We start from the raw sequence: 27,273 nt of genomic DNA on the forward strand, positions 1-27,273 counted from the left end.
CTTTGACTTTAGTGTAGCCTACTGGTTTAAAGCAATGGAATAAAAACAAAAATAAGGTTTTTTGGCTCTTCACCAATTTACTGTAAGATGCCTAGCAATCAATGAAAAAAACTGAAATATGGAATCATGTTTTGTTATTTTTAAAATTTATACTTCAAATAATTTCAATGTAATAAAAATGAGAGTCAAAGAGGAGGTGCTGTCCTGCTGCCAAATGTTTGAGAGCCACTGCTTTCAAGTCTGCTTAGCTGAATATTCTGAGTGTGCTTTCTGTGACTGTGAATCCTGGACTTGTCACCCAGACTGTCCATTTGAGACCCGCTGCTCTGCTCTTATGCCGTACTTGCAAGTCATCTCTGTAAGCTGCATTGTGGCTTTCCATTACGTACCCATATTTCCTCTTCCTGTTTTTCATAATGCAGTTATTCATTGGAGACTTTTCAGTTTCTGCTTTGTCAGTTTTGTGTTTATGTTTTTATATATACAATGTATATACTGTATATATATATATGTATAATTTCATAACTAACTCATTGCTTCTCTGACCCCGACACTAAATTAAACCTGTGTTGTTTTCAAGCCTTCCGATGACGACGTGGTAAGACATTGCATGTTTCTTTGTTTCTGCTTTCCTGTGGTTTGTGGGCTGCCAGCCACACTTTCTTAACTTTTCCAATTACCTCATTGGCCTAACAAGAGTGTGCATTTGTGTTTTTGGTTAACCTGGTTGCTGTGATTTTAAGGGCTTCAGCAGTGGTGACTCAAATGTTTGACCTGTTTCACAGAAACTCACCAACTACTAATAGTTGTACTAACTTGTTTTTGGTACCACCACAATCCTGCTGTTTCATTAAGCAGGTCTAAACAAAACAAAATTTCCTTGAAAAGTGGTAAGATGCCATGTGCTTTATGTAATGAACCAAAAAAAAAGTATTTAAAAAGACTACAATGAAAAGTAGTGATGTTAAACTGTTAAATGTCAGTGAATGTGTACACTTCAGGTTAGTTTTTAATTTTGTGGAATTAGTGTAACCAACTGTATCAGTGTGACACCAGACTCATATATATATATATATATAGTTTACTAGCCGTCCCCCATGGCTCCACCCACGTAGTAGTGAAACAGGACGGTGAGGAGGGCCCCACCCGGCTCTCCACTCCTGACGTCATGCTTCCCCCTCCCCTCGGCTTGCAACCTCTGTGTCGGATTTCCGCAAATAAATCGCTTCTGCATACGAACTATGATTCTTAGCGTGATGAGAGAAGTCACAAAATCAACCAGAATGTTCAAGCTAATTACAGAAAAAAAACCAATCTACATCCATTAAATAGTTCTCTCGTTCGCTAGCTAAGCGCAGGTAAGATACGCCCTGAGGCTGGTGCCTGAATGAGAAGGGCCCTCTGTCTAGGATTCACCCAAACAAATCGGTACCTCAAGCAAACTGCGATACATAGTGCGATGAGTGAAGTTGTAAAAATCAACTTGAATGTTCAAGCAAATTATAGAAAAAAACCTGATCTATATCCGTTAAGTAGTCCTCTCATGAAAAGCAGACAGAAAGACAGACAGACGTTGGATTTTATATATATAGAGATACACTGTATGTATGTTTGTGTGTATATCTATATATATATATATATATATATATATATATTGTGGCGAGCGGCTGGGGGCGGTACTCAACCAGGAGGACCGGAAGAGGGATCACATCTCCTCCGGACCACGTGGGGGCAACCGCCCTGGTTGATATGGGGACCACAGAAACAGAGCATAGAAACTCAACCCTATAGGGGCCCGTGGTCACCGCCAGGGGGCGCCCAGATACCTGAAGAGCCCTGGACGTCAGCACTTCCGCCACACCCAGAGGTGCTGGCGGAAGGAAAACCAGGGACACCCAGAGTGCTTCCAGGTGCTCAGCCAGCACTTCCGCCACACCAGGAAATGCTGGTGGAAGTTCATCGGGAGGCACCTGGAGCACATCTGGGTGAACATAAAAGGGGCCGCCTCCCTCTGTTCGATAGCTGGAGTTGGGTGGAAGAGGACAGAGCTCGGAGGAGAGGAGTGGAGGTGGTCAGGAAAAGAGGCATTAAAGAAAGAGGCCAGGACTAAGGGTGATTTGGTGCAGGGGCACTGGGTTGTGCGTGTTACACTTTGTAAATAGAAAATGTAGAATAAACGTGTGCTTGGGTTTGAACCATTGATGTCTGCCTGTCTGTGTCCGGGCTGCTTTCCACAATATATATATAAACTAAAGAAAATTGTTTGTAAGCCAGAGACATTACAATTACAAAATGTTCTCCAGGCCATGTTGCAGAATATATAATTCAGTTAGTCACACTTAGATCAGGACAACAAACCTAATAATCACAATGTAATCGTTGGACTCAAGCTACTCATTCATAAATAGCAGGTGCTCTTTGCTGGTTATTTTTTCAGTCTGGCTAACTCCTGACACATCAGTTCAAGATATTGAGGAGGACGCTTGATCCCCACTTTTTTGATGGCCATTACTAAAGAAGAGCATGTTCTTTTCGGTTTGACTGTTGCTTCCTCTCTCGTAAGCATAGATCTGGAGGTTCTTTTTTGTGATCCAGGTTTAATTTTAAATATATACCAATACAGAGTAATTTAAGTCAACATTGAGGTATTATCATAACACAGGAATACATGCTCTACAGTACTCATCCAGCAGCCCCATGTAGCCAGGAAATAGTGAAAAAAAAAGTGAGATCTGAGTGAATCAGAGGTGGGACACATAGCTGCACATATACTGTATTTATATATACTGTATATATACAACGTATAAGTAGATATCAAGTTATGACTCCCATCTATGTGACTTCTCATCTGAAGTATTGGAGCAGGCCAAATGCAGAGCTGTAGTTAATAGCCAATACCAAATAAGCAAACCAATTTAGCAATGGCCTTTTATTTAACTAGCATTTTTTTCAGCAGTTGGAAGTGAAGTTTGCTTCACAACATTGGTCATATAATAATAAAAGCAAACACTGCACAATGAACTTTAGAAAAGTGGCCTTCATTCATTCTATATATTAATTGTTAAGCACGCATTGTCCAGTTCTGAGGGGTCTCTTGGCATTGGTGAACACAAGAAACATAACGTTCTACCTTGTGGTCTCGTTTAAAGTCTGACTTTACTGATTTTAAAAGAACAGCCTCCTCTAGACAGTAATGGCCATATTTCAGAGATAATGCATAATACCAATATAATATTTTTAATAAGTAGCAGTAGGCTGATAATGTATTACCAGAATTATTTTAATTAGTTATTTTTATTTGTAAATACAATTACTAATTCCCAAGTGATCAGAAAAAACATTACACAAAAAAGTAAACATAATTAAAGGGTCATCATTTATTTGTCAGCTAAAATAGTAGAAAAGACTAAGGCTAAAAAGTATATACTGATTCTCGTATCTGTAAGGAGTTTCTTATTTTCAGTAATAGGCAATGCTGTGTGTCATTTCTGTACTTCAGTTAAGTTCACATTTTAACTCACCAAAGGTGTTATGTCCAGGTGTCATATCTGTAAGCATCTTAACAGATTCTGTTAGTATTGCCCAGCAATACCAAAACAGAGGTGCTTGTTTTACCAGTAAAAATAAAAACATCAGATTTAGTTCTAAAGAAACATCTAGAAATGTAGTGCAGTAGCTCATTTAAATTCACTTAGCACTTTGGGAGTTCTTTTGAGACCGTGTACTTTTTCTGTATTTTTTTGTTTTGGCTCTGTGATGAATGCAGTTGCATGAAAACTATGCTTTTGCGAGGAGATAACAGTGCATCCATTGATTGTCAGCTGAATATTGAGAAAATGAAATATCACAAGCACTCTATATTTTTTAGTGATAATCCGTTAAACGTTTTAGTACAGAGTTGTCATACAGCAGCTTAGCTTTTCTTTAATGGCATACAGTATTTAGTGATTAGTGGGTTAGTGTCATGAAAAATGCGTGAAGCTAGTAAATGCTGTCTGGAGTTAGTTTGATTCATTGGAAAGATTCTATGTTTGATTAAAAAATACTGCAAGTGGAATGCAAAAAAAAAATATAAAATATGTAACATGAGAAGAAATGCTATATTTAAATAAAGATAAATTACAAAAACCATGTAAATGAAAGATTTACTATACTGTGCAATTTATTACACCACATACCATTGTGTAAATAATATGCAAATCCCTTGCAGTAACTCTAAAAGCAGCACCCATCCATATGTTAGTATTAAGAGTTGCAGGCAGCAATTAAGCTGGGCATATCTTAATTTTGATGTAGGAGTGGGTAGTATAGCCGTATTACCTTCACATCATATTATTAAAAACTAGGGGGTTTCACCCCCTGCTCGCTTTGCTTGGCAACATCCCGGACTGAGCTATGTGCAAGCCACTTTGCGTCTCTGCCGCTCACGAGGGTGGATTTCACTTTCACCAAGCAACAAATCTTTTCATTCTTGCGCATACGCCTCTTCATTGGGAAGAAACACTAATTTTCCCTGATGGCAACACGAATTAGACGATCTACAAGTCTCCGACTTAAAGTTTAAATCTTGAACAATATATTCGATCTCTTTTCACTGTTCCGTTATTTCACCGTGTAATAATTTACGTTTCTTTGCACTAATGCGATCTTTACTATCATTTTTTGAGACTTTCGAATTTTAGTACTTTCATTATCTCTAACCTGCTCTGCATGTGGATAACTCCAACATTTTTTGCATTCTTTACGACGTTCTACTTTGTCATCTACTCTTTGTCTTTTATTTCCAGCGCCAGGCATGGTTAAATCTCTTGGCACAAAGTCTTGTCTCACAGGGCTTGAAAGTATTTCTCTGAAAAAGTTTCGTCTCATCCCAGGATTTTTTTATTATAATAGAGAAACAAATATTTCGGTAGATGCTGGTCAAATTGCCTGCTATCAAACGTACAAACATGATGAAGCAGGCTTAATCCAATTTAGGGTCGTAGAGGATGCTAGAGCCGCCATGGATTCGTCAATCAAGTTGAATCACACATAATATTCCTAAAGGGATAGGGTCACTTATTACACACAGCTCACTTACAAGTTCATATACAGACACAAGTACACTGACATAAAATCAATTACCCATTACCTTTTGCATGCACAGATTTTCAAGTTTTTTTGATTAGATGAATTTTACGTTTACATGTGTTTGCTAGCTTTCCAGTTTTTACTATACTGGTAAAATGTTTGCTGTTTTTTCCCCTAAATCAATTGTGCAAAAAAGAATTTCATACAGTATACCAGATTATCTAGGTTATCAACCACTCTTCTTTGGACACCTCTAGCTCGGGAGGGAAAGTATCAATAAGTACTTTAAAAGTAGTTGACATGTCATCACAAGACACAAAACTTAAAGCTAATAACATTTAAACATGCAGGGTAACCTTTTTGTCATTTTTGTAAATTCCCCCTACATTAAATTTCTTCACTTTTCTCCATAGTATCTGTTTGACATGGAAAGAGCAACCCACTAGCTGCACACATTTGTCACTAAGCTCTTTGTTGCATCAAGTTGGACTACCCAGCAAACCAGAATACTGGGAAATTAAATATTTCTTTCCAACCATAATATAATGCATTAGTTTTATTAAAATAAACATTTCTGACCCCATTTTAAACCATATAGACCATTATTGTGACCTTATCCCATTTCACTCCTCCATTTGGAGAGTGTGACGTTTCCTGTCCTAGTAGGGTCCTGCTGGATTTCGATTCCAGATATGTGCTAAAGGAATGACGTCATTTCTTGATTTGAGACGCCCATTTGCTCGTGAGTAGTTCAGATATAGCCCATGAAAAGTATATTCCAAATAGAAAAAGATGATGTAAAATGTTGCTTATCTTGAAGTTTTTAATGTGCAAATCTGATCAGTCACGTGACACAATTTCTACAAGCACTCAAATAACTATTTTCTTAGCAGTTAATATGGCAAAATATGATAAAGAAAATAGAAGATAACATGTTTTTTTAATGTAATTAAATTTAAAAACTTTTTTTTCAGCATGTCTGACACAATTATGGTAGAGATACAGTTAGGTCCATAAATATTTGGACAGAGACAACTTTTTTCTCATTTTGGTTCTGTACATTACCACAATGAATTTTAAATGAAACAACTCAGATGCAGTTGAAGTGCAGACTTTCAGCTTTAATTCAGTGGGGTGAACAAAACGATTGTGAGCAGACAGTATATCTCTGAACACCTCAGAATTCATTCGGCTGCTTCTGTCCTGTGCCACATAATCAATAAACACTAGTGTCCCAGTGCCACTGGCAGCCATGCACACCCAAGCCATCACACTGCCTCCACCATGTTTTACAGATGATGTGGTATGCTTTGGATAATGAGCTGTTCCAGGCCCACAAACAAACAGCAACTGAAAGCCGCTGCAGTAAAGGCCTGGCAGAGCACTAAAAAGGAGGAAACCCAGCATCTGGTGATGTCCATGAGTTCAATACTTCAGGTTGTCTTTGCCAGCAAAGGGTTTTCAACCAAGTGTTAGAAATGAACATTTTATTTCCAGTTATTTAATTTGTCCAATTACTTTTGAGCCCCTGAAATGAAGGGATTGTGTTAAAAAAATGCTTTAGTTGCCTCACATTTTTATGCAATCGTTTTGTTCACCCCACTGAATCAAAGCTGAAAGTCTGCACTTCAACTGCATCTGAGTTGTTTCATTTAAAATTCATTGTGGTAATGTACAGAACCAAAACTAGAAAAAAGTTGTCTCTGTCCAAATATTTATGGACCTAACTGTATATCTGCATTTTTATAGAAGAAGGGCATTGCTTAATGAAAAACATTACAATGATACAAAGCAGTGCATCAGATGGCATAGAACTGTCACTCACATCCATCATCATTTGTCTTTTTTCCAGTTTGATTTTGGTGATACTGTGGTCCATCAGGCTATCCACACAATTGAATATTGCCTGGGTTGCATCTCCAACACTGCTTCCTACCTTCGGCTCTGGGCGCTTAGCCTGGCTCATGCACGTAAGTTCTGCCCAGAAAGTTTAATTCTGGTACTCCTACCTGATTACTTTTTAAAGGAAAGGTAGGAAAAAGATTGAATCGTTTATCTTCATTTGTAATAGGGATTATGAAAAATGGGCAGGTGCTCTACAGTTTTGTATATAGTGGGCATCCTGCTAGAGCCAATCCACCTTAAAGGTGCTTCGTAGCTGGCTTGGTAAAATTCTTTGCTTGTCAGACTTCCATTTTGCTGTTATGATTTGCAGGTCTTGCATGGTCTGCATCTCTGCAGTACAACTCAAGGCTCATATTGGTTTTGCCCAGTGTAATACAATGCAAGAAACAATATGAAAGTTTGGGGATTCCACCCCGTATACTGTCAGTTTTGCAAAAGGATAACTAAAGCACTGAGTCATAACATAGACTGAAACTTAAGAAAAGTGCTCTGTCTTTATAGTTACGGAAAAGGAAGAGGTGTGTCTTCGGGGTGGAAGTGATGTCAACAGGGTTGTGAAATGCTGCCAGAAGTGGGAGGAAATTTAGGCGGGTCTGTCTTCTGGAGGTCTGCAGGAGAGGGAGAACAGGCATTAGTACAATGAATTAACCCCATACTCTGTGTTTTACTCACACTTAAGCCCTTCGACTGCTTCCCATGAGCACGTGTGTGACACCAGATAGTCTGTAATGAAATGGAATTGGGTCTGTAAAGGTTTGGATTAATCTCACATCTCAGCTTTTACAACTGGTAAACCGACCTCATTTGATTTTTTTAGGGCAAATGGAGAATGATACAATGGACAAAAATGTAAAGTATGAAAGAGTCCATGCCAAGGTTTGTTGTGTGTACTAAACAATGTGAAGAAGGCTTTATTTATTCTTCCTACCAGCAAACTTGAACAGCAAAGGAAACAGTATGCCATAGTACAAGGTTCATCTAAACTGAAAGAAACTAATGCAAAAGTCATTAAACCTTTTTCAGTTTAAAAAACAGACACTGAGCAAAAACTGACAAACCCATGTTGGCATCACTTTGAAAACCTTTTTCACTTTAATGTTGCATCTACACGATGAAGAACATTTGACAAATGAGCTTCCTTTGAACTTTGACTTATTAAACATTTTTAAACAAGATTTAGGTTATAGTGGCATTAGTTTGGATGATGTTTTTTGTTTTAGACTGTCAAAGTTAGGTAATATTTGCATTGTTAAGGAATGAAGAAACTATTATCATTGCAATATTGATATTGTCCTCTTTTCTTTCAGAGCTGTCTGAGGTACTGTGGTCCATGGTGATGCACACTGGACTCGCCATTAACAATGCGGCTGGCTTTTTCCTACTCTTCTTTGTTTTTGCATTTTTTGCTACACTCACAGTGGCTATCCTTTTAATCATGGAAGGCTTATCTGCATTTCTTCATGCTCTTCGCTTACACTGGTAAGAGAGAATAATAGTAAAAGTATCATGGTCACATGTACAGAGTTTGATCCATTAGGTCACATATCTAAGGTCTGGTCTGTCAGGAAAGGAGTTGCTGTTTTCTTTTTTTAACAAAATATACATCCGTGTATGTCATATTTTAGTTTTACGGGTTTCACACGTGTTAAGTCATTTCTGTATTCCACATATCACACATGTTTTCATGAAAACTAAACAATTTTCCTTTTCTCACTGAGGCTGCACTTTGTGCCCCCCGCCCCTCGTTCCATTCCAGAGATTCATAGTCACTCCTAAGTGCAAGACACATTCCTCAGAGCTGCACCTAGTAGGAGTGTGTGACCCTTCAACCCTTTGTAGGCTGTTTGTCATTTTATCATTATTTTGCCATTTTTCTGTTCTTTGCACTGACTCCCATAGAACTGAAGTCGTTTCTTTAGGTAAGGCCCATTCCCCTTTAGTTTTCTTTGTATGTGCTTTAAGTAGTTTTCTTTCTTGGTTTAAACTTTTCTATTCCATCAAATCATGTAGTAATCCTTTTTAAACAATATTTATATTCATTAAGTAGCTTTTAACACATTCTAAGATTTTGTCTGAACAGTTTACAATGATAGAGTACCCAAAGGTACATTTAGCTTTATCAAACAAGTGTCAAGGCATTGGTTCTGATGATTTGAGAAATGACAGGAAGTGCATTATTTTACACCTGCTGTTTTGAAGATGCTGGAATTTAAGATCAATCAACACAAGTGGCAGACTACTTGGGATTCCATGAAGAGTATTTCACATACAGAAACATGTTAAGGTATAAAGCTTTGGGAAAACTGAAACTATTAGATTAAAAAGTAGTCTATGAAGTTCCTCTTGTTGAAGCATCTTGGGGATTTTGGCTGTCATTTTCAAATATAGTCACATATGTCTCTGACGTCATCCATGTTTCTGCATGTGTACACGTATATGGGTGTGCCTACACTGTGTTTAAAGAAGTCATGCTGTTGAAATAGGCCTTTGCTTCTAATATCCTGTACTAGAAAAATGCATTTAGAAAATAGATTAGAAACCAACAAAATGTAATTTCAGTTTAAATGTTTCTGCTTCATGCAAAAGAGATGCCAGATGATTTATTGTTTCAGGAGATAATTATTGTAGACTTTGGCTGTCTGCCAAATGAATATCATTTGAAGACCTTTTTTTTGATATCTAGAGAAGGGAAAATACTCTTAAATATGATAAAAGTTACGTTTCCTGTCTGCCATACAATAATTAAAGTAATTGAACACCTTATGTTTAGGACACATTTAGAACACCTAAATATTTCCAGTTTTACTTCAAATTGAATCAGTTGAAATGGAATGAATGACCTAAAGTGGTAAATTGTAAGCAGTAAACTGCTAGAGGTTTAAATTTAAAGTGTAGGTTAGCAAAAACTGAAGAAAAAAGGAAATTTCAGAATATTACAAATAGGCCTTCTTCAGTGAACAACTAATAGGTTACAACGTACAGATTTTCTGCAGCAATTAAAGTAAATGAAGCCTTGCAAGTTGAAGCAAAAAATTTGCACAGGTGTCCTGACTTATGTAGATTACTTAAAAACCATCTAGGTTTCTTAAAGCAGTGTTGGAACAGACGGTGTTTCTACACAGTATTTGGACGATCTTCCAGTGATAATGGCAAGAAAATGATAAATACTACTAGAGAAACTAAAGGAGTTGAATAAGAAACTACTTCTTTTCCTTCAGTGATTTTAAGGATTTGAGAAATCATTTTGTCTCTTTAGATATTTTATTGAGAACAGTTGCTCAAGAAACCCAGCAGCAGATTTATTTTCATTCTCTCTTCACAGGGTGGAATTCCAGAACAAGTTCTACGCTGGTCAAGGTTTCAAGTTTGTACCATTTTCTTTCATGAGCATTCTTGAAGGAAAGTCAGATGACTGAAAGTTTCAGCCCCTTGTTGTCTTTATTCTTAATTGAATTGTGTTGTAATGTGATTGTGGACCATAAAGTACCTCTTTAATCTGATGGCACACTTGTGTCAGTCTTGTGCAAATCTTCCACCATTATGTGATACTGTTTTGTCTAACCTTGTTTTAATTTTCAATACACATATTACTGTAGCCTGACTGAGGATAGTCAAATGTAATACTATAGCGCAGTATTGTCAGTGTAATTTTAAATTTATTTTCACACATGCTTTTATATTTAATATAATTCTGGCAGTCTGCTGTACTAATGGGCATCAGGTATTGCCCTGAATATTCCAGCTGCTGTTGTCAAGCATAGAGGTGACGAGTCTGCACACCTTCCTCACTCCACTGCAGGTATCACGGTGAGGCTCACTACAGGCTTACAAATGACTTTTTAGTTTCTTATTGTAAACATAATGGCATTCCAAACCCTTCTGCGTATGTATCCCAGTTTTTTGTCATCTCCCCCATTAGACAGCTGTCTATTAAACCTGTAAAGAAGCTGTAATTGATTAATAGGAGCTTATTATTCACAGTCACTGTGTATTATGTACTATTCATGTTTAATTCCTTGAGTAGTGTTTAAAAATTCCTGCTCCCATCTAGTAAATGCTGAAGGTTTTATCTCACATCTATGTGGTGTAGGATTCTAATGTTTGTGAGACATATCACAGACCTGCCAGTTGGAGGGCTTTTCCCACTCGACCCACCACTCCAGACTCGTGTAGGTCAACCCTCTACTTTTTCTGTATACCCTTTAAGCCATTTGTGCTTATTTACGGCCTTTGTCTCAGTGTTCTGCTCCCTGTGACTATTTATAGTGTTGTGGTGCTGAGGCTGCGGCCTTTAAAATCGAGCTTATCTGGCCTATATTTCCAAGTTTTAAATGGATACCATGATCTACTAACCATCGCTTTTTGGACACCTGAAAACGAAACATTCTTTGAAACGAAAATGAACCCATGTATTGTATTTAGAAACATATCAAATTTCACCTCAAACTTTAATACTGTGAAGCTGTACAATATGAGTTTCAATTTGTGAACTTTTGCAATTTTTTGTGTAATGATCATTTTGTGACAAATCTTGTTGCATGTTTATGGTAAATACAGTATGTAAATCCAGCCTCCTTGGATGCAAGCAAATAAAACTGAAGAGGACTTAAACTGTTTGAACACTGTCTCTCTGAACGCTATGAGCGTGTGAAGCACTCGGTTAAGTGGTCATTCATTTATGGAGCTCATTGGTGGTGCCTGGTGAAATAAGGTCTCGGCAGGAGATCTAAGGAATGTTTTCTTCCTGTCTAATTTTTGTTGGTCATTCTTTGCCCTTTGAGAGTGGTTATTATATTATTTTTATCTGCTGCAAGAGGCCTAACATTCATATGTGGACATCCTAAAGCGAATCTAATGACAGTACCATCTTAAGTACTAATAGAAAGCACTCTGGTCTTTTGCACTTTTGCTGCCAATTAAATCATCTTGCAGTTTACTAGCATTTCAGTAGTGTCCTTGAATGCATTTGTGTAGGCAGACAGTGTGAGTAACCATTAAAAGTTCAATGCAGAAATATAAGTACTTATTCATGTAGGGACTAATTATGTGATATCTTGTAAGATGTATTTAGATAAACAGTACAGACAAACAAATTGTATCCATTGCCGCTATTTTAAATTTGTTTATACATTGTGCCTTTCAACAGGAAGATAAGATGTAATTAACATGGAGAGCAAGCATGTTTTTCCATTTGTATTACCACACTATTGGTGAAGTGGACTAGTATTGTCAAAACATCACTAAGAATTTGCTGTTGCAGGCCCACAGGGACACAGAACAGCATCAACATAACGTATGTTTGTTTCAGTTCCCTCGCCAGGGATGCACACATTTTCCTTCATTAAAACACATTTGTTTGATGGTCTTGTGGGGTCCCTCAGTAAACAGGGATGTGCTGATCAATGCTCAACATTTGCCTTGTCTTCATTTTTTTCTTCAGTCTTTTTAAAGAATACAGCATCATAGAATCATTAGAAATGTGTGGTAAAATGTGTGGTAAATGGCAGAAGATGTATTTGACTGTAATACATTTTATTTTCCAAATTCAGTCATTTTCATCTCCAATAACATGAAAGCATTGGACCTGAGAAGCACCTTAATTGCTGTCAGTGAACACACACACACATATATATATATATATATATTAGGGCTGGGCAAGTTAACACATTATCGCGTTAACGCATTAATTAACGTTGACAATTATTTTATTGCGCGTTAACACCGTTTTTGTTATTATTATTATTATTATTGTTTTGAAAGCCTCAGTCTCCTAGCGATTGATAGAGATTGGTGAACTTCTTGTTACAGTGCTTTTCGATACGCTTTTGCTAGAAGGAAAGTTAGCTTTGTTGATTTGACCTCAATTCTCTGCACGTGAACAAGCAGCAAAGAGCAGACAACTTCTAAAATGGCATGTGGAGAGATACCAAAGTGAATGCTCAAAGCAAATGAATCAGTGGATGACTTTTTTTTGTATTATCACTGAATTGGACACTGATTTGTCGGACTCCGATTTTGATGCAAGTGATCAGTGGGAGGACAGACACGATGTCAGGAGGTACAAACCATATTGTGTCTCACTGCAGCTGCCACCCCCACTCACCTGTCTCACAAAGACAGCCAGCCCACCGTGCATTCCTGCTGGCCGTCGAGCTGCGCAAACTGCAAACAGGCGCCAACAATAGGCAGCAACAGATGTTTTATGTTGATTTATGTGTGAAACCATTGCTTTGTGCACTTTTCAGAAAACTGAGTTTTTTGGAGAAAATATTAGCCCTCAAAGAGTTGCTACTGAACATAGACTGTTTATGCTGCTCCCTTCCAGGTGCCCTATAAAAAGGGACCAGCCTTCACCATTCTTCACCCAGAATCGGGAGGAAGAAGACAAAGCCTGAGAAGGACTGGTGGCAAGAATTGTGGTGATTTGTGCACTGTGCTGTGGGGAGTAGGATGAAACACTCCCCAATTGTAAAGAAACAAGTGCTGGGTGGAAAACCAGTCTCCTGCCTGTCTGTGTCCGGGTTGGCTTTCACAATATATTTATTTATATATTATGTATGTGTGTGTGTATGTGTATGTATATATATATATATATATATATATATGTGTGTGTGTGTGTATACAGTGGGGCAAAAAAGTATTTAGTCAGCCACCAATTGTGCAAGTTCTCCCACTTAAAAAGATGAGAGAGGCCTGTAATTTTCATCATCATCACCTTGCTTGTGGTCCGACATTTCTGAGCAAACTTTTGTGAACTTTTCGTTTTGTTTTAAGCCCTACAATGGCTCCCAAGCGTCCTGCATCTTGTAAGCCTTCTGGTAACAGTGAGCCTAAGCACCAGAGGAAGACCTTGACCATACAGGAGAAGGTAAAACTGATGATGATTATTATTATGTTACTCTTATCTTTAGCCCGACATCCGTGTATCATATGTGCATCCAAAGTGTGTTTTAATAAGTTTACATGTGTTTAAAGCGTGTAGGAGGGGTATTTTAAGGCTTAAACTATTAAAAAATTGTGGTATTTCTATATCGCTGATGGGTCTGGAATGTAACTTCCGCGATAGGCGGGGGATCACTGTATATATATATATATATATATAATATATTGTGGCGGATGGCCTGGGCCCTTACCTGGCCAGGATGCTCCAACAATGAAATGACCGGGGGAGAAAGTATTTTCAGGAAACGATCTCCACCCGGACCAATAGAGGGCAGCCCCCTTGGCTTACAACAGGGCCATGGGTTTGGCGCATAGAAGCTCAACCCTGCTGGGGCCCGTGGCCACCACCAGGGGGCGCCAGGACATTTACAGGGCCCTGTTTAGCAGCATGCCTGCCACACCAGGAAGTGCTGCCGGCCGGAAGAAGGTTATTTGGCACCGGGGGTCCTTCTGGGGAGCCCTATCAAAGGGGCTAGTCGCCACTACTGAATGGGCTGAATTGGGAGAAAAAAGGGCAAAGACTGTAAGGAGGACTGGAGGCAAAAGGACTGTGCTGTGCTTTGGGAAGTGGCGAAAGAGCACTCACCCTCTTCAAATAAATGTGTGCTGTGTGGTGAAAGTTGTGTCCTACCTGTCTGTGTCGGGTTAGGGTGGCTGGACGCACCCTGGGCTTCACAATATAGTAATTTATTTTAGTTTATAATAATTTAATATTATTATAATTTCATAATTTATAGCTGGAAATCCACAAAGGGAGAAAATGAATCGCGTATCTTGAAATAGTTTTTTGTTCCTAAGATGATGACTCCTACTATGTGTATCTCTGGAAAGTATTCACAGCGCATCACTTTTTCCACATTTTGTTATGTTTACAGCCTTATTCCAAAATGGATTAAATTCATTTTTTTCCTCAGAATTCTACACACAACACCCCATAATGACAACGTGAAAAAAGTTTACTTGAGGTTTTTGCAAATTTATTAAAAATAAAAAAATTGAGATATAAAAAGTTTGGTTTGGATTTTGTGTACAGTAACATAATACCTGAATGTTGTTTGTTGGTTGGTTTTGATTTGAAGAATGAAGAGTGCAATAGGGTTGCTGTTGTTTTTGTTGTGCACCTAGTTCATCGAGTAGTCGCAATTGATTGAAGTAATTTACCAAGGTGACCACTGCAGTAAAATGCTTGGTAAACATGTAACTTAAAATGAAGGATCTTACCGATGCTTAACGGCCAATTTGATCTGTATTGTGTGAAACTACACACCAGATACGATGTGCTAACTGATGCAGATATGTAGTTTTTGCTTTGAATTGTTGATTTGTCGTTCATTCATTTATGTTCTTGCGTTGTCGGTGTGTTAAGGGTTAACTGTGACTATAAACCTGCACCAAGGCAGACACCAGTAAAGCTGCACCTTGTGTGACCTCTAGTGGCCAAGAGATGAATCTCATGTGTGCTCCAGATTAATAAATGGTAGATAAGAAGTTGAGCAAAATGACACCTTATAGGACTTAAAATATGCAAGCTTTCAGGCCCCTTCATCAAGCAAGAAAGAAGGGACCTGAACTGCCTTGAAAGCCTGTGTATTATAACCTTTTTAGTTAGCCAATAAAAGGTGTCATTTTGGTTGACTTATCATTGCATCCATAATGGCTAACACAGTTACAACACCCTAGTACTACTTAAATGGCAGATGAAATTTATAGTGAAGTTGATGGAGACACAGTACCACTGTTACCTGATTTAGGCTTTGTCTACAAAACTTAAGATTCAACGTCTGTACCAGTTGTTGGGCTAACATCCCATTGTATTGGAAAAACCCATTAAGTTAGCTGACTTAAACACCAGCCATTGTTTGATATTTGGCTTCCTCCTTGGACGGTAACACCCGTACAGAAGGATTCCAGTCCTCATGAATTTCATCCCATCGCTGTGCACATTCAGGCCCTCATCCAGACTGAAATGGTGCCAATTAGGAGTCGTCGCTTGACACGTACGCCACAGGGACCTGCAAAACACTGACCTGGATGTGTTAAGGTGAGCAAACTCCACACAGTGTTCTACTGTATTGCTACATAAAATACCTTTGTGTTTTTGAGCCACACACACTTCTGTCTCCTTTCCTATCATCTGATGTTAAAAAACCTCTGTCTATGTAATGTGATTTTAATCACCAATAATTTATATTGTTATCTAAGCCTAAGCAGAGGGAGTTTGTTTTTTTTTAAAAGTAGACACATGTACAACATGGAAAAAAAAGAAAATTACTGAGACCTAAGTGCAGAATATCAATATCAGATGTAATTGTGGTGCAAATGTGACACCTACAAATGTGTTCTGTCTCTTTTCTGATTTTATCAGCCTCAATCTAAAGAAGCAGCGATGGAGAGTTGGCCGTGACCCACATATGACCAAAACAGGATTGTGACACTTAGTGGCAGAGCCAGCACACACAGTGCCAACACCAGTCTCAGTGAGGAAACGAGAAGTTCAGAGGAAACCCCTAGGAAACTGTAAGTGTAACTAACTGTAGCAACTGTGTAGCGGTCCAGTGCCGCTAAGATTTACACCGTCAATATGACAGTGATTTATTTATTTTTGTAGAGGAGATCCTAGGGACGCCCCCAGGCTGGGCCCGACCCGCACACACTCAAAAACAGAGACAAAATAAAGCACACTGGGAACTAACAGCAATTAAGAATATAATGAAATTAAATAATATAAATTAAAACAATAATACCACCCCTGTACTCCTACGGCGATATTACATTAAACATATAAACACAAACAACTCCACACAGCAGAGTCCATGGAAACAACACCGGATGCAATGAAAGATGAAGATAGTGAGTCCAGGGATCTGCATGCTGAAAGGGAATGAAAAAACAGTCCTACCGGTAGACACTGTAAGGGTGAAGATAGATGGATGGTTCAGGAGCGCTCCTTTTCTTGCGGGGCAGCCAATGAATCCACTATCAGTCCTCATTACACAGGTTGACAGAAGACGATCCAGAGCCCAACAACGACACAATCCAGGACACAAAGACTAAATACGGTTTTAATCAACAGGAGGCAGTCCAACAGGTAAACGAAACACAAAATACAACAACAAGAAAACACCTTTTATTCCCTTGGACACCTGCCCTCCTTTTAAACCCCTCTGACCACCTTTGACCCCAACAGCCCCTGCAGGGACTGCTGGGAGATACAGTTTTAACTAATAGTAGCACTGCTACAACTGTAAATTCTATAGGCATCCAACCCCTGAATTCAACCAGGGTCCAAGGGGCTCTTAGTTCTACCCTCCTGTCCACTTTATCAATCTGCATTACAGCCTAACAAGCAGTTACGTGCGCCTCAGAAGGGCGCCAACTTGTTTGTGAGATGTCAGCCAAGCCCTTAATTCATTTTTGTACAAGGTGACAATCGGCCCTGGCCAGGACACATGCACTTCTTCACTGAGGGCCTCGATCTGATTTTCCTTTGTGTCTGTCCTTGGCAGTGCATTGAGCAGATTAAAACAAAAGCTCTTGATCATCACATCATTTTGATTTTTTTCCCCTCTTAAAAAAACATGTGCTGTGTGATTAAACTTATGTCCTGCCTTTGGGTGTCGGGTTAGGGTGGCTGGACGCCCCCTGGGCTCCACAATATATATAGTCTCTCTATTATATAAAAAAAATCCTGCGACAAGACGTGACTTTTTGGAAGATTTTTTCAAGTCCTGCAAGTTGAGACTTTGGCCATGAGATGTTTTCAAGTCCCACCCTCCTCTCAACCATATTCAACCACACACACGGTGCTTTCACCTGTCATTCGTGTGAATGCTTTTGACAGACGTGGTTCTTGCTCTCTCAGCTCTTATAAATTTAATGTTTTCTTCACTTTAAGTTCCCAATAAAAGAAGATGTATTATGTCCAAATCTTATTGAAGAATTTCATCACGAAGGGTTATCAACAGTAAATATGAGTACACGCGCAATCCTAGCACCGAGAAACGATGAAGCCAAACGAATTAATTCGAAAAATGTTGGTGTGTTACACAGCAAATTGGTTAAATGCGAATCAATAGACTGCTGAAACAGTTGGTGGTGATAGTGCAGAAGATGAAAACATCAACTTACAATATCAGGAAGAATATCTACAACCGTTAACACCGTCCGGTCTTCCTCCGCACAAATTACTGTAGAAAGAAGGATATATCCAAGAAAGGTAATGTGGTACATCTTCAGGGAATAACATTAGTCAACAAAAGAGATCTTGATATTTCATTCGCATTAAAACATTAACAGTTTCCCGTTAGAATAGCTTTTGCTATGACAATTAACAAATCTCAGAGCCAAACATTCAAAAAAGTTGTTTTATTTAATAGAAAGAAATGAAATTCAATCACGGCAGTTATACGTTGCATTGTCACGATGAAAGTCCAAACACGGAACCAAAATTCAATGTGATATTGATGAAAATGTAATTCAAAAAAGTGTTTTCACTGAAGTTTTACAGTAAAAGTGAAAGTTTAAAAAGTTTTTGCGTGTTAATATTAAAGCCAAACAGTATTACGCAACGAAATAACTCTAACATAACGTGAAACATACTTTCAAATTATTACGTTTTACTATTTTTTAATATGGTTAATTACTCCTTGTAATGTAAAATAGTAAATTGTACATCCACATCCCCATACGCGAGCGGCAGAACCGTAAAGAGGCTAGTGCGTAGCGCAGGCTTGGGGGTTGGCGAGTGAAACGAGCAGGGGGCAAAGCCCCCTAGTAATTTATTATAACAATTTTATATTATTATAATCTTATAATTTGTAGTTGGAAATCCAAAAAGGGAGAAAATGAATTGCAAATCTTGAAATAGTTTTTTGTTCCCAAGATGATGACTCCTACTGTGTGTATATGTGTGTTTATAAGGTGAATGGACATGGATGTGACAACAGAGATGGAGTGGCTGTCAATCTTCTGTTCTGCAGAGGGAGGAAAAGAGAAGACATTTGTATACAGCGCCAACCCTGGTCAGGCATGTAATTACCACCACTAAAGCCCTTAAGCCAGGGGTGTCGAACTCCAAGCCTGGAGGGCCGCAGTGGCTGCAGGTTTTCATTCTAACCCATTTCCTAATCAGTGATCAGTTTTCACTGCTAATGAACTCCTTTTCCCTTCATTTTCATAGCCCTATTTGTAAGGATTCAGTCCTCTGAATTGATTCTTTTCTTCATTTAAAGACAGCCAAACAGAGACGAGCCAAGAGATGATAATCTAAATTGGGGCTTCAGACTCAAAACCAATTTCACTCTAACCAGTTTCTTAACGAGAAGCCAATTCTTGCCATTAATTAAACCCATTATTTAATTCCATGCTTTGTTGCTGCTCTCATTCTGCCATAGTAGACATTTGCAAAACTGTCGATTTTGTGTTTTTTATGAGAACACCGGCAAAATGTTTTGGTGAGCTGAGAGATCAGCCTTACTGAGACCTTCACCTTTCTATATTTTCAGATATTGTGTGACGGGCACAGATGAGCTGCTCATGTGGCAGCTTGTTATGTGTCTCATTATTGTTTGGCTGTTAATTAAGGAAAAAGAAGCAACAAAGGAGTCAAGTTAATTAAAACTAAGGCAAAACAAGTTTATTAGCAGCAAAAACTGGCCACTAGTGAAGAAGATGGTTAGAATGAAAACCTGCAGCCACTGTGGCCCTCCAGGACCAGAGTTTGGCACCCCGTCTCCCAAGCGCATGTGCATGACTATATATAAACTGCTCAAAAAATTAAAGGAACACTTTGAAAACGCATCAGATCTCAATGGGAAAAAAATCCTGCTGGCTATCTCTGTCAATATGGACTGATATGGTAATGTGTTAGGAACAAAAGGATGCCACATCGTTTGATGGAAATGAAAATGATCAACTGACAGAGGGCTGAATTGAAAGACACCCTGAAAATCGAAGTGAAAAAATGATGCAGCAGGATAGACCATTTTGCTGAAATTTCATTCCAGCAACTCCAAATCACACTCGGTAGTTTGTATGCCCCTACCCCATGCATGCCTGACAATGTCTGGGGGTTGTGGGAGGGCATGCTCCTAATGAGATGACTGATGGTGTCCTGGGGGATCTCCTCCCAGATCTGGACCAGGGCATCACTGAGCTCCTGGAAAGTCTAAGGTGCGACCTGGCAGCGTCGGATGGACCCAAACATAATGTCCCACCCAGAGGTTTTCTGTTGGATTGAGCTCAGGCGAATGAGCATGGCGGCCAGTCAATGGTATCAATTCCTTCATCCTCCAGGAAGTGCGTGCATACACTCACCACATGAGGCATTGTCGTACACCAGGAGGAACCAAAGACACACTGCACCAGCATAGGGTCTGACAATGGGTCCAAGGATTTCATCCCGATACCCAATGGCAGTCAAGGTGCCGTTGTCTAGCCTGTAGAGGTCTGTGCGTCCCTCCATGGATATGCTTCCCCTGACCATCACTGACCCACCACCAAACCGCTCATGCTGAACAATGTCACAGGCAGTATAACGTTCTCCACGGCTTCTCCAGTCCCTTTCACGTCTGTCACATGTGCTCAGGGTGAACCTGCTCTCATCTGTGAAAAGCACAGGGCGCCAGTGCTGGTATTTTATGGCAAATGTCAATTGAGCTCCACTGTGCTGGGCAGTGAGCACAGGGCCCACTGGAGGATGTCGGGCTCTCAGGCCACCCTCATGAAGTCTGTTCCTGATTGTTTGGTCAGAGACATTCACCCCAATGGCCTGCCTGTTGGAGGTTATTTTGTAGGCTCTGCTAGTGCTCATCCTGTTCCTCTTTGCCCAAAGGAGCAGATACCGGTGGGTCCTGCTGATGGGTTAAGGACCTTCTACGAAGGGCCCTGTCCAGCTCTCCTAGAGTAACTGCCTGTCTCCTGGAATCTCCTCCATGCCCTTGAGACTGTGTGCCTTGGTATTTACCTGCCTATTTTTTAATCCTCAGTTCTTCCCTCATTTCTTATGAGACAAAAAAAATTAACTGTGACCGTGACCTCAGTGCACCTCCACCCTTTTCAAAAATGTGAGCTCTATGCCAGGGCCCATCCTCAAGGGCTTCAACAGCTGCAACAATGTCCCCCAATCTCACAATGAAACAGGAATTCCTGTGCTGCTGCTTTCAAAACACAAATTCATATTTTCCTTGGTGGAAATCTGATTAGCGGCACTCCTTTAGCACACACTTGGACAGACTTCCGAGCCACTTGAGCAACTTGTTTACCTTTATTGTCTGCAGCCTGGGCTTCAAGAAGAGGGGGGGGTTGCGGGGTGGGCTGATGTTAAGTGATTTGGAGATTTGGAGACCAGGGGTTTATAGCCATACAGACATATAGGGATTGGGGGGTAGCCAGTGGGGTTCAGGGGAACGTGCATATGGGAAGGGAACAGAAGTGAGCAAGCATCAAATGGAGTGGTCCGCACCTCCATTAGAGAGCTGCGTGGGGTGTTTTTATTTTACAATGTAGAAATAATTTAAGAGCTATGGCCAGAATATGGATGTCAAAGTATCAAATGATATATAAATTCCAGAAAGTATTTGCTGGGGACTCTGTCATCAGGGTGTAGCTTTTATAGTATCTGAAAATATTTTATTAGATCTTTTCATGGGACAACACTGAAGATTTGACACTTTGATACAATGGAAAGTAGTCCGTGTACAGCTTGTATCGCAGTGTAAATTTGCTGTCCCCTCAAAATAACTCAACACACAGCCATTAATGTCTAAACTGCTGGCAACAAAAGTGAGTACACCCCTAAGTGAAAAATGTCCAAATTGTGCCCAAAGTGTCAATATTTTGTGTGGCCACCATTATTTTCCAGCACTCCCTTAACTCTCTTGGGCATGGAGTTCACACGAGCTTCACAGGTTGCCACTGGAATCCTCTTCCACTCCTGCACGACGACATCCCGGAGCTGGTGGATGTTAGAGACCTGGAGCTCCTCCACCTTCCCCACAGATGCTCAATTGGGTTTAGGTCTGGAGACATGCTTGGCCAGTCCAGCACCTTTACCCTCAGTTTCTTTAAAAAGGCAGTGGTCGTCTTGGAGGTGTGTTTGGGGTCGTTATCATGTTGGAATACTGCCCTGCGGTCCAGTTTCCGAAGAGAGGGGATCACGCTCTGCTCCAGTATGTCACAGTTCATGTTGGCATTCATGGTTCCCTCAATGAACAGTAGCTCCCCAGTGCCGGCAGCACTCATGCAGCCCCAAACCATAACACTCCTCCCACCACCATGCTTGACTGTAGGCAAGACATAGTCGTCTTTGTATTCCTCACCTGGTTGCCGCCACACACGCTTGACACCATCTGAACCAACTAAGTTTATCTTGGTCTCATCAGACCACAGGTTCCAGTAATCCATGTCCTTAGTCTGCTTGTCTTCAGCAAACTGTTTGCGGGCTTTCTTGTGCATCATCTTTAGAGGAGGCTTCCTTCTGGGACGACAGCCATGCAGACCAATTTGATGTGTGGCAGGCATATGTTATCTGAGCACTGAAAGGCTGACCCCTCCACCCCTTCAACCTCTGCAGCAATGCTGGCAGCACTCATACGTCTATTTTCAAAAGACAACCTCTGGATATGATGCCAAGCACGTGCACTCAACTTCTTTGGTTGACCATGGCGAGGCCTGTTCTGAGTGGAACCTGTCCTGTTAAACCTGTCGCTGTATGGTATTGGCCACTGTGCTGCAGCTCAGTTTCAGGGTGTTGCCAATTTTCTTATAGCTGAGGCGATCTTTATGTAGAGTGACAATTCTTGTTTTACTCTCTTTGCCATGAGGTGCCATGTTGAACTTCCAGTGACCAGAAAGAGAGAGTGTGAGAGTGAGAACACCAAATGTAACACACCTGAGACCTTGCAACACTAACAAGTCACATGACACCGGGGAGGGAAAATGGCTAATTGGGCACAATTTTTCACTTAGTGTTGTACTCACTATTGTTGCCAGCGGTTTAGACATTAATGGCTGTGTGTTGAGTTATTTTGAGGGCACAGCAAATTTACACTGTTATACAAGCTGTACACGGACTACTTTACATTGTATCAAAGTGTCATATCTTCAGTGTTGTCCCATGAAAAGATATAATAAAATATTTACAACAATGTGAGGGGTGTACTCACTTTTGTGAGATACTGTAACTCATTGGTGTACAATACAGTGTGACTGGTGGACAGCAGAAACTCTTGGGGTCAAAAGCCGGTAATCACCGTTTATAGCAATTAGCGTTCACTGTGGTATAACTAAGAAAACACCTGACCCAAAACTCGCCTCGCAGTCTGATTTCCTTCAGTCACATGATTGATCACGTGATTTCCATCTTGACTCCTGGTCGTGAAGCAACCGCCACCTTCCTGAGCCGTCTGGTTTTATGGCATTCTGACCACAAGGGGTGGAGTAGGAGGAGTGCAACCTTGGTGAGTGAATGTGTGACAGTTCGGGTTGGCTCCACGCTCCCTGTTCCTCCCAGGACAGGACTGAGACAAGCCGGGCAAATGAAGACACATACATACATCCAGACAAGCAGTAGGTGCATAAGTGACATCGAGTTTTTATTTAAAACAAATCAAAGTGTCCCAATAGTGCAGTATATCAAATTCTCAATAAACAAATTACCCATAAAATTCGTAATGTTGGAGGTTAAAAGTCATCCAATAAATATTCCATTAAAAACAAGGTTGAAATTCCCAGCAGGAAGCTGTCCTTGGTGCAGCGCTTTAAAACGGGTGTCTTCCCCGTTGGGATCTTGCAGCACGGAGAGATGTCAAACCAACATGCGCAGACAACTCTCCGTTCCTGCCCGTGTCATACCCCATGGTGTTCAACGGGGCCACCACTGAGCCTCCATTCCTTTGACTCCCACTGCCATCTCCAGCCCTGCGGGGGGAGTCCCACCAGAGTATATTGGATGTTCCTGCTGCCTGACTGCTCAGTAGGAGCAAAAACCTAAGCCCCCTCTTGAGCGCCTGCCACACACTTCATCCCATGGGCTCCATTCCCGTCTGCCTGCTTCCTCTCTGTGGCACTGGCCCTTTCCATTCCTGCCCTTCTCTCTCTGTCCTTTTCTTTAACCTCCGATTTCTCTTTCTCTCTTTTCGTCTCTGTTCTCTTTCTGTCTCCCTTCTCTGCAGTGCAGGCTCCTTTTTATTGCCTGCCTAATTGGACACAGGAGTGATGAGCCCCTTACTCTGTGCCACCATTGAGGGACCTGACTGATCTGCTCATATCTGCATTGATCGGCCAGCACCTCAATTAACTGCGGAGCAAAACTCGATGTTTTCTTGGAAGAAATAAATGGATAGGACTGGTGAGCTTTGTTGGGCTGAATGGCCTGTTCTTGTCGAATGAAAACACACTACATCTGATTGTCACCTGCACTTCTTGGGGTGAGATTATTTATTTAAAATGTGCCAGACGCCACGGACCACTTGTCACAGGGCATCATCACAGGGCGTCGTCTCGGGGGCTGTGGTTGAAAGAGAAATGACAAATAATTCAAGAAATACCCTCTATAGCAGATTAATACGTATGTGGTGGTAGAAAACAAGCAGGTCAGATTGGAGAGCATTAGAACAATCCGGACGAATCCAGGCCATGCACTGGTACAGTGTGTTGATGCACCCTCCCACATGATGGAACAACTCAGGATCCAGGCTGACAACCCCCCAGGCAGACAGGCGGTCTGGTCCCACCCTCAGGAAATGACCCTCTATCTGCCACAGCCAGGTATTACATTAGTGTTCCCTTGGCCCTATCCAGCCACTTAGGTCCTCAACAATGAGGATCCTGGCAGCTGGACCACCCTCAGGTAATCACGCCACATGGCCGTAGTGCCATAACTGACGCTTCCTAACAATGCAGGTCATGTGCCTCATTCGGGACTCTGTGAGCAACACAAAAGTCAAACCAGCGGGACCCAAGGATTCTCTGAAGAGACACCAAAGGAGTCCCGTCTTCATCTCAGGTCACTGGATAGCGGCCATGTCTCACAAACAGGGAGCACCAGGACTCTAAAGACTTGGACCTTCGTCCAGAGATATCGGGAGTGCCACACCCCCCTTTCCAGCTACTTCACTACCCCCACCCCATGCTCTCCCAATCTGTCTACTGCCTTCATAGAACACATGATTGTCACTGCCAAGATATGTAATCCTCTCAACGAGGTTGACACTCCCTCTGCAGACAGACACACTGCTGATGGCTGCACCCAAGAAGTCATTAAAGGCCTGGATGTTGGGGGCTTCTGCGGTTGGTTGGCACCCTGCCCGGGATTGGTTCCTGCCTTGTGCCCTATGTTGGCTGGGATTGGCTCCAGCAGATCCCCGTGACCCTGTGTTTGGATTCAGCGGGTTGGAAAATGGATGGATGGATGTTGGGGGCACTCAGATTTCTCAAGAGCCCTGATCAGAGCCTCCATTGAATATGATATAAGAAGACATATGAAGAATACATGTTTGAACTCACAGTACTGAACTATGAATTCAAACATATATATTGTAATGGATGGCACATTTGGACTGGCATCCCAACCTGGATTGAACAAGGATTCTTACTTGGCTGGGAGGCCAGTATAATGGAAGGACAGGGGAGCAGAGTATGACTGAACGTTTTCTTCCCCAGTACTCCACACAGCAGTATCCCTGAACTGGGTTTCCCACACAGACACCTGCAGGGCATGCTGGGATCTGTAGCCACATGGGGACAGCCCTGTTGGGTTCCATGGGGACCGCTGGTAAGTGGGGTCTACTGGGATTCATAGTCCCTACTTTCCAGGACTGTCTGTCGACCTGGAAGTGCTTCCAATGGACTACGCCCTAGCAGTGGAAGTACTTCCGGGGTCTTAGATAAAAGAAGCTGCCCAATCTTAGCCATGTGAGTCAGAGTTGGAAGCAAGTGGATGAAGTTCACCAGGGAGGACTGGAAAGAGCGAAGGAAATGGAGACCGAAGGATTGTCATGTGTTTGCTTAATGCTCTTCTTGAACGCTTCATACAAGGTAGTTGTGAGGTTAAACCTTTTCTTTTAAACCTGGACATGTGTCTGTGCAATTGTGTCTGGGGTTTGGGGTGCTACATCGCCCCCTGGTGGACACAATTTAAAATAAAAAATATTCAGAAAGACTGCAAACAATTCAAAATCTGAATTGTGCCATGAAATGCCAGGGAGATCCTAGCATTGATTAAACAGTCAGCAATCCGAACAATTGGAAGTATTCTCAAACAAACCCTAAAGTCAAGAGCGCTAGGCATTCTGCATGAACTCTCAACCCCAGCTCCAACAAACTCTTTCAACTGAGAAGTTATTGATTTAAACTCTTTACTATTTGAACCTTTTTATCATTTAGTTGTCATGAACTGGCCTAGTTCAGACAGCACAGCTGCAATAACACTTCCAATGTTGATGACTAGACGGGGGAAATACCTTGTTAGAATACCCCGACTAGACTCGCAAAGGGCAGAGACAATCAGGATAATAATAAAAAGGTTATTTTCATGAAAGCCCCTGTTCTGGCACAAACAGTAAATACAGAAAACAAAGGCCCAATTACGTATTTAAAAAAAAATCAAAGTCGAGACAGAGAAGAGGTTCAAAAAATCAGTTACACAATCCCAATACGAGAATCCAAGAAGCAAAGTGAAAACATAGCACGGGGTCGAAAATCCAAAAACCACAAAGCAAAGCAAAAGCACAGTGACGACCCCCAAAACACACACTTCACTCCCGCACCTTCAGTGAACCGTCAAGAACCACGGGAGGCCCAACCTTAAATAGGGTGGAGGGGCCGTTCATAGTGGTGATGGACAGGTGGCCCCGCCCCTTGTGGAACCACCCACAAGGCACATAACTAAAAGCCCTTCCCCTTTTCCACATTAAATAAACATTAATACAAATAAAGTGCCTAAAATAATGAAAAACCAACAAGGAATGCCACTTTGAACTCCAGCCAGGCAGACATGCTGGCAGAAACGTGACATTTGGTGGCTCTGAGGCTAGGAACCTGCACTGGCAATCAGAAGGTTGCCGGTTCGAATCCCGTAAATGCCAAAAAGAGACTCTGCTCTGTTGGGCCCTTAACTTGTAATTAATTGCTAAGCGCTTTGAGTAGTGAGAAAAGCGCTATATAAATGAAAAGAATTATTATTAAAGAATTATTTGACCATTCGTTTAGAATCCTAAAAATCAAATTGCTTGATGTGCTTTTTGGAATTTCGTAACTTGGGAGGGAATTAGGATTAGAAAGGACATCAGTCTGGGAAAGAAGAGACAGATGTCATACTATTGTGTCAGTGGCTATTGATCATTTATGTGATTATTG

At 40.9% G+C, this 27,273-nt stretch overlaps 1 protein-coding gene across 4 annotated transcripts in view; it reads left to right on the forward strand.

The window, feature by feature from the left end:
- The window catches only part of atp6v0a1a (ATPase H+ transporting V0 subunit a1a), a 67,041-nt gene extending 55,455 nt beyond the window's left edge, over nucleotides 1–11,586 (forward strand). For 2 of the 4 annotated variants that reach the window (XM_051918832.1, XM_028819858.2), the window contains exons 19-22: nucleotides 581–598; nucleotides 6,923–7,040; nucleotides 8,283–8,454; nucleotides 10,298–11,586. In XM_051918832.1, coding sequence (XP_051774792.1) covers nucleotides 581–598; nucleotides 6,923–7,040; nucleotides 8,283–8,454; nucleotides 10,298–10,391 — 402 coding nt within the window. In that variant the 3' untranslated portion in view covers nucleotides 10,392–11,586. The remainder of the gene's footprint in view (nucleotides 1–580; nucleotides 599–6,922; nucleotides 7,041–8,282; nucleotides 8,455–10,297) is intronic. The other 2 variants (XM_051918833.1, XM_028819860.2) reach the window with 1 other exon arrangement.
- The last annotated feature ends 15,687 nt before the right edge of the window (nucleotides 11,587–27,273 follow it).

This window comes from Erpetoichthys calabaricus, chromosome 14 (assembly GCF_900747795.2).
Source record: "Erpetoichthys calabaricus chromosome 14, fErpCal1.3, whole genome shotgun sequence".
In the NCBI taxonomy this organism is placed as follows: domain Eukaryota; kingdom Metazoa; phylum Chordata; class Cladistia; order Polypteriformes; family Polypteridae; genus Erpetoichthys; species Erpetoichthys calabaricus.